Source organism: Penaeus monodon, chromosome 34 (assembly GCF_015228065.2).
Source record: "Penaeus monodon isolate SGIC_2016 chromosome 34, NSTDA_Pmon_1, whole genome shotgun sequence".
Lineage (NCBI taxonomy): Eukaryota > Metazoa > Arthropoda > Malacostraca > Decapoda > Penaeidae > Penaeus > Penaeus monodon.
The window spans coordinates 34,286,524-34,287,616 of NC_051419.1; the positions used below are offsets into that span (position 1 = coordinate 34,286,524).

A 1,093-nucleotide genomic window follows, 5' to 3' on the forward strand; every position below is an offset into this window, starting at 1 on the left:
GAGAGATCCGACAGCGTCGTTTCACCGACTTGGATAGCAAGGCCTAACCCCTAAAGCGTACCCATCGTAACATCATTCATATTATTAACATAACAGTATCACATGCCCACGCGTAAAAGTACAATTTAAAAAATGTGGTATTCATTTCATCCTTTCGATGTTTAACTTAATTTCATTATTTAAATAACACAAATTATAACACTATCGCTTCCAATAACGCTAAAATACAAACATTAATCATAACATTACTACAGTAACATTAATGCTGTAACAGTGACTATCAGATTTAAAACACTAAAACATCATAACTCAAATTATGTCGAAAAATTCGGCATAGAGGAATCCAAGATCTAAATAAATGTTTAACTTCTGTAGAAATTTAGAAGTATTCCCTTTAAAAAGTCAAAAAAATATCCCTAGGGAGCGGAAGGTCCTAACAAAACCCTGACCAGGACTTAACAATGTGATTTTGAGGCAGCATCTCCTCACAAAGATCAGGCAGAGATAGAAAATCAGTGAAAGTATATTGGTAAAGAGACTGTCACCTTACTGCCCAATATACTTAGCAGAAACGTAGGGCATCCGCTATCTGGGGCCGTTCGATTTGACCTTTGCTTTTTGGCCTCGGATTGGACCTTTGTTTTTTGACCTCAGATTTGACCTTGGCCTTTGCCTTGGACTGTCCTACCAAGGGACAGGAATACCCGAAGGCTTCGAAACTATCAATAGAGCCTGAGAGACTTGCTATTGCTACTACGACACACTATAACTCTGAGTAACACCGCCTAAAACACTATAACACAGACACTTACCCACAAATAGCCAGGATACAAAAAAGCACAAAGGCCTGAAGCTTCGATCTCGACGATCTCGCTGATGAAAAGTCCATTGTGTGGGGTCGTTTAGAGGTCTCGTCGAATCTTTCACTGAGGTCTACTTATTCTTCTCGTTGGCATCACAGACATATATATGTCATTCCGATAAAACGACACTACGAACAATCGCCAAAAGACGCGAGATTAGCACACGTGTGGATCCGATCAAGATGTGCGAACGAGTGAGAGCGCGGCTGGCGACGAAGTGAGTACACTCT

General features: G+C 40.4%; 1 protein-coding gene across 1 annotated transcript in view; it reads right to left on the reverse strand.

Annotated features, from left to right (window-relative positions):
* Positions 1-1,093, reverse strand: part of LOC119594898 — a 5,251-nt gene extending 4,158 nt beyond the window's left edge. The window contains exon 1 of the mRNA XM_037943972.1: positions 813-1,093. Within this exon, the coding sequence (XP_037799900.1) occupies positions 813-889 (77 nt within the window). The 5' untranslated portion in view covers positions 890-1,093. The remainder of the gene's footprint in view (positions 1-812) is intronic.